At 48.8% G+C, this 6034-nt stretch overlaps 1 protein-coding gene across 1 annotated transcript; it reads left to right on the forward strand.

The window, feature by feature from the left end:
- Positions 8-5592, forward strand: ZBTB42 (zinc finger and BTB domain containing 42). Its single transcript, XM_021402985.1, has 2 exons — positions 8-319; positions 1089-5592. Exon 2 carries the CDS (start codon positions 1103-1105, stop codon positions 2492-2494), a length of 1392 nt encoding a protein of 463 aa, XP_021258660.1. The 5' UTR covers positions 8-319; positions 1089-1102; the 3' UTR covers positions 2495-5592.

The raw sequence follows: 6034 nt of genomic DNA on the forward strand, positions 1-6034 counted from the left end.
GGGGCGGGCTCGGGGCAAGTTTGTGGGATTTAATCGCGGGCTATAAATGGGGCTGCTGGAACTTTAAAAGGCAGCAAGCTGTGGTTGGCTGGTAGCGAGATTTGGAGTAACATATGGCATTAAAAGGCGCACAGCTGGAGGTAGCATTTCCATCGCAGTGAAGTCAGAGCAGCTGACTCTCCAGCTTGCGGTGTAATTAGCAAACCGAGCACTCCTCCTTCCCTCCGCCCGCCCGCCTGCCTCCCTCCCGCCGCGCCGCGCTCGCACCCGCACCGCTCCGCGCTCTTCCCGCACGGCTCCGGCTCCGCGCCCCGGGAAGGTAAGAGCCCGGCGGGCACCGCACCCGGCCCTGCCCTCCTCCCGCCGCTTACCCCCTCCCTCGGCTTTTAATAACTTCAAGGGAAACTTTTTTCCTTTTTTTTTTTTTTTTTAAATGTATTTTTTCTTATTTTTTTTTTCTTATTTCCTGCATGCGGAGCTCGGGGGGTGCCGCCGTTCTGCCCACCCCGCATCCCTCCACCCCCCTCCTCCCCCCCCCATACCGCGAATACCGCCCCGTCCCCAGCGCCGCCCGCGGGGTTGTGTTGTGGTTCGGTGCATAACGACGGGGGAGAAAGTTTAAGTGGGGGCTGCGTGCGGGACGGGGATGGGCTCTGCCGGGGGATGCCCCGAGCTGGGTGGCCGGGAAGAGCCGCGGAGTTGAGCGGTTGTTCTTCTTTTCTTTATTATTATTTTTTTTTTCCCCTGTGTTTTCCTCTTAATTTTCTGAAGTGAAAGAAACAAAGGTGGAGGGGCTGCTGTTGCTTTTGGTGCTTTTGTTTACTTCCAATCAAGTTTTTCCTGTTTGGAGCAGGTGCGAGGGGATGAGGAGCTGTTGTGTGTTTTTTTTCCTTTTTTTCCCTTTTTTTTTTCCTTCTCTTCCCCCCCCACCCTCCCCCCTTTAATAAAACCATTACACCCAATTAGCAGCAAACGCTATCTCCGTGGCTCTGCTTTCGCCTCGCGTTACCCCAAAGCCGATCTGTTTGCTCCAGCTGCTAGGAGGCTTTAGTTTACAGTAGCATTCAAGTTTTTCCTGTTTTGAACAGGTTATGAAGGAAGAATGGAGTTTCCAGACCATAGCCGCCAGTTGCTGCAGTGTCTGAGTCAGCAGCGTCACCAGGGCTTCCTGTGTGACTGTACTGTGTTGGTTGGAGAAGCTCAGTTCCGAGCGCACAGAGCCGTCCTCGCCTCTTGCAGCATGTACTTCCATCTTTTCTACAGGGACCAGTTAGACAAAAGGGATATTGTGCATCTGAACAGTGACATTGTCACGGCCCCTGCCTTCAGCCTGCTGCTTGAATTCATGTACGAGGGGAAGCTGGAGTTCCACAGCCTCCCGGTGGAAGATGTGCTGGCCGCCGCCAGCTACCTCCACATGTATGACATTGTGAAAGTCTGCAAGGGCAAGTTGAAAGATAAAGAATCGGGCTCGGAGGAGAAGCCGGGTGACGAGGCGGCCGCGCTGGACAAAGCGGAGCGTTTCCTCGATGAGTTTGAGCTGGGGAGCAAAGCGAAATCGGAATACGAGCGAGCCGTGGGCAAGGAGAAGGTGGGCTCCCACCCCGCCTGGCCCTGCGGCCCCCCCAGCCTCAGCCCGGCCGAGGCAGAGCCCTGCGCGGCGGCAGCTGGAAAAACAAAGGCGAATGTCAATAGTTGTGTGGGACCTTTGTCCCAGAGGTCCGCCAGCCGTCCCCTGGTGTCGAGCGAGGCCGACTGTGCGCTGGATTTGTCTTTCAAGCCCGTGCTGGGGAGAGATTCCTTGCAGCCCTCCTATGCCTTCGGACAGCTGGCTTCCGACAGCCAGCAGCAGGGCACCGAGCCGCTGGTGAAGGATGAACAAGAGTCGCTGTCAGAGCGGGAGGACGGCGAAGCCGGCAGTCCGGAGAGTCAGCATTTTGGGAACTCGGCCAAGAGCCTGGTGACAGGGTTAGGACACATGTTCGCGGGGAATGGCAGCTCTCACGCCCGGGAGGAGGACCTAGACCAAGAGCGAGAGGAGAGCGAGGACGACATGGACCCCACGGACATCTCGGCGGGCGTGCTGGTGCCCCCGGGGCACATCTGCATCTGCCCGCTGTGCAGCAAGGTGTTCCCCAGCCCGCACGTCCTGCAGCTGCACCTCAGCTCCCACTTCCGCGACAAGGACGGCGCGCGGAGCCGCCTCTCCCCCGACGGCGCGGTGCCCACCTGCACCCTCTGCGGGAAGACTTTTTCCTGCATGTACACCCTCAAGCGGCATGAGCGGACGCACTCGGGCGAGAAGCCCTACACCTGCGGGCAGTGCGGGAAGAGCTTCCAGTACTCGCACAACCTCAGCCGCCACGCGGTCGTGCACACCCGCGAGAAGCCCCACGGCTGCAAGTGGTGCGAGAGACGCTTCACGCAGTCGGGGGATCTGTACAGACACATCCGCAAGTTCCATTGTGGCCTTGTCAAGTCTTTGGTTGTTTGAGACATGGGATTCTTATTTTATTTTCCACCCCACCCCTTCACCCTCTTAAAACAAAAACGGAAAGAAGGCAGCATTTGAATCTTTTTTGGTTTTTTTTTTCCCCTTTTATTTTGGTGATATTCACTTTTTCAGGTATTTGATCTTTAAAAGATGCAGAGGTACACACTCCAGAGGCCTTTCAATGCAATCCCACCCCCACTTCCCCAGCCCTGCCCCTCTCCCCTCTCTGCTCCTCTGATCTTCCCGTGTGTGCCCACGTTCCATTATTAATGTGAAACGATCTCAGTAATTCTGCGATGATTTAGCGTCTGTTCTCGTGCTGGAAGTACTTGCTTCATGGTCAGGGAGGTCCTATTTATTTATTAACTTTTATTAAGTTGGAAGAAGGATTGATTGTAAATTCTGGAGAAATGCTTGGGTCCCATTCAGCTCCCCTGATCCATCTGCACGTTGCCCAGAAATGTTTGGAGAGATGAGCAATGATTTTGATATATTTCAGTGCAAAGGAAGTTCCCTGTGCCTATCTCTGAGTAGCTGGCCACAGCCTTGTGGTGCTGGAAGAGACCCTAAACTGGCCCAGAAGGTGAAGGGGGGTGAGAATTCCTGGGTACACCTTTAGTAGTTGTCACTTTTTAAAATTCTCTTTATTATATTGGAATAGCTCCTCAATCAGTCCTACAATTTGAATGTGAAGGTTTGCCCCCAGGCCTGGCTTATTTCCCTCCCGCCTGTCCTCCTCTGTGCACTCACCTGCAGAGCTGCTGCATGGCCTCAGTGAGCACAGACCCACTCAGTTCCTGGCTGCTTTCGTCCCTGTGTCCACACACAGGGACTGATGTGGCGGGAAACCCTTTGGGCTGGTGCTTCCCCAGAAGGCAGGAGGTGCCCCACGGCCTTCCTTGGATCAGCAGCTCAGGATTTAATTTATTTTTATTTCTCATGAAGTTGGTGGTCCCTCTGGGCCCGGTTCTGTGCAATCCCTGAGGGCAGAATGAAGGGAAACTGCTGGAGGGAGGCACGGCCTAGCTCTCCCCATCCCACCCAGCCACTCACCGCCTTTCCAGGGGAGGTCTTTGGTTTTGGGGTTTTATTTTTATTATTATTCTTTTAAATTTCTGTAAGCTGAGGCTGCCTGTAACCACAACCAGCGTTGCTCCAAACACAGTCACTCAATGCCTCGCCTGGTTGAGCATCCTTTGGGCTGTGTGAGTCGGTAAATGTCAGGTGATTCCCTCCCCATCGAGTTCTCCGTTTGAGGTACGTGTGTGTGGGGCTGAGACACGGCGATGTCATCTGAGGGTTCTCACTGCTGTTCTCCGTTACCCACCTCCACCATCTTTCCTGACACTCCTGGAACTGTTTTGTGAAACGCAGAAGTTTATTTTTAAATGAACGTGAAGCACTGAGTTTAATTTTTTTTTTTTATTTTAAAGTTGTGCTTAAAATACTGTATTTCACCTTATAAAGAAAGAATGGCCTAAAGCCTTCCCCCTCCAGTCCAAAACCTGAGCACTACCTACATGAGTAATATGGGATTGATTTTTATTATTTTTTTATATGTACTTCCTCTTAAAGAAAAAATATATTGAGATATACTTGTTACAGCCTCCTCCTATTCATCTCTTAAACTATGAATGTACATGTAATGTGAAATTTTGCTTCTATTTATAGTTTGGGGGTTTTGTTTTCAGTCTGGTTTCTCAACTGTAAAATATTTTTGCTGAACCTGTTACATATGGAAGTCGTGGGAGAGTACTTTATCTTAAGTGTCTTTGGTACTGTGGTCTTATTCTACTTAATCAATTTTTTTCTGTATTTTTTTCTCCTTTTGTTGCTGTGATTGGAAATAGCACTGAACAAAATCTACTAAAATTAAGTTATTTTTTCTTTCTACTAAAATTAAGTTATTTTTTTCTCCTGAAGATACTTGATATAGTATTTATTAGCTTTGTTTTTTGAAGTGGAATTGTTACTGTTAATCTATTTCAAAACTAGTTACTTTACACTTTATAACGATGGTTTTGCATGTTGATCAACATGTAAAGAGTTAATGTAGAGTCAGCGTTACTGAAGCTGGAAATCTCAATTTTGCATTCTTGTTCCGCTTTTTGCCTTTCAGTCTTCAGTTCGTTGGGTTTTTTGTTTATCTCTTTTTCCTAAGAACATAAAATTGGATGTGCCATAAGACATCCCTAGTGTATGGAGCAGGGAAAGGTTGAACCGAGTTTATGTCTGACGTTAGTATAGGAATAACTCATTAAACTGATGCTATGAGCATACTCTGTACTGCAGTGAATACGGGGCAAAAGTTTTTAAGAAAGGAAAAAAAAAAAAGACTTTTCTCATTCTTTCCTCCGTCACAAACACGCTGTTCTCATAGTCTGGTATTTGTGTTCCCACTCGTCATAGCTTGAATTTCTAAAGTAAAGATGTTTGCACTTATTTTTGTTCTTAAGGTGACTTTTTTTTTTGGCTCTGTCTGCGTGTGTCTCCGGCTTGAAGTTGCAATAGCTCTGAGCATGTTTTCTGATGGGTTCGTGGCTCTACAGAGAAGTACTCAAACCATTGCACACTTGGGCTCGTCTTTGCAGGAACTCTTTCACTGTGGGGCAGTCGCCATCTCAGTAGGGGATGGTGCTGTGCTGCATTTTAAACACTGGATTTGTCTTCTACTGCAAACAAATACTGTGAAGTTGATGTAAAAACAAGAAAATAACTCACGAAAAAAATCATTGATATTTTTAATTGTTTTTAATCCTTGGTGCAGTTCAGATTAAATATGTATATTTAAAGACACTAATTTTTGTGGGAGAGTTTTATAGTATACAGTATGTAGAAAAGCTATTGGAATGGAGTATATTTTATAAAAACATTCTATCACTGTTTTATAGTGAACTATTTTTCCTTCAGTGTTAGCATCGTGCTGTTAGCCTAGATCCGACAATCGCAGGAAGAGTGATTTCAGCTGTTGTTAGCGCTTAGTTCTGTGTGGAGTTCTGTTTGCAACTGTACTGGTATGTGCTGTACAATGTGACAATCGTGACTAGGATTGTTGTCTTTATAAATTTCCACGAAATAAAATGTGCTAGAGTTGTAAACTTGAGCCTCCTCCTCCCCCTGTAGCGGAAGGGGGGGGTGGTTGGGGTTGCTTGTGTGACGTGCAGGTGGTGCTGCTGCTTTTATTTAATTTGTTGTAGACTCATTAAAGTTGGAAAAGACCTCTAAGACTGTCTAGTCCACCTGCCACCAATACTGCCCACTGAAGTCGATGCTCCAGTATTTATTTTTTTTTTTTTAGGGTCTGTGGGAATTGTAGATATGCTAAGTGCTGGTGCACAGCTGGATCCTGACTGAGCCGACATGGATGGAGGGAGCTGTGTGGGCACCAAAACCTTGGTGGGTTTGGAAGAGCTGAGGTCTGCCCCAGCTCCCACTGCCCTGCAGCTGTTTGGCTTCAGCAGGAGCTGGGGTTGGGAGGAGGAAGACACAAGCTGCGTGCACCAGCTGCTGCCTGGGGGAGGAGAGGAGCCCACGGGTGGT

The sequence above is a fragment of the Numida meleagris genome, chromosome 6 (genome assembly GCF_002078875.1).
Source record: "Numida meleagris isolate 19003 breed g44 Domestic line chromosome 6, NumMel1.0, whole genome shotgun sequence".
Taxonomy (NCBI): Eukaryota; Metazoa; Chordata; class Aves; order Galliformes; family Numididae; genus Numida; species Numida meleagris.

Coding starts and splice junctions, on each gene's coding strand:
- ZBTB42 (XM_021402985.1), top strand. CDS start 1,103: ATGGAGTTTCCAGACCATAGCCGCCAGTTGCTGCAGTGTCTGAGTCAG.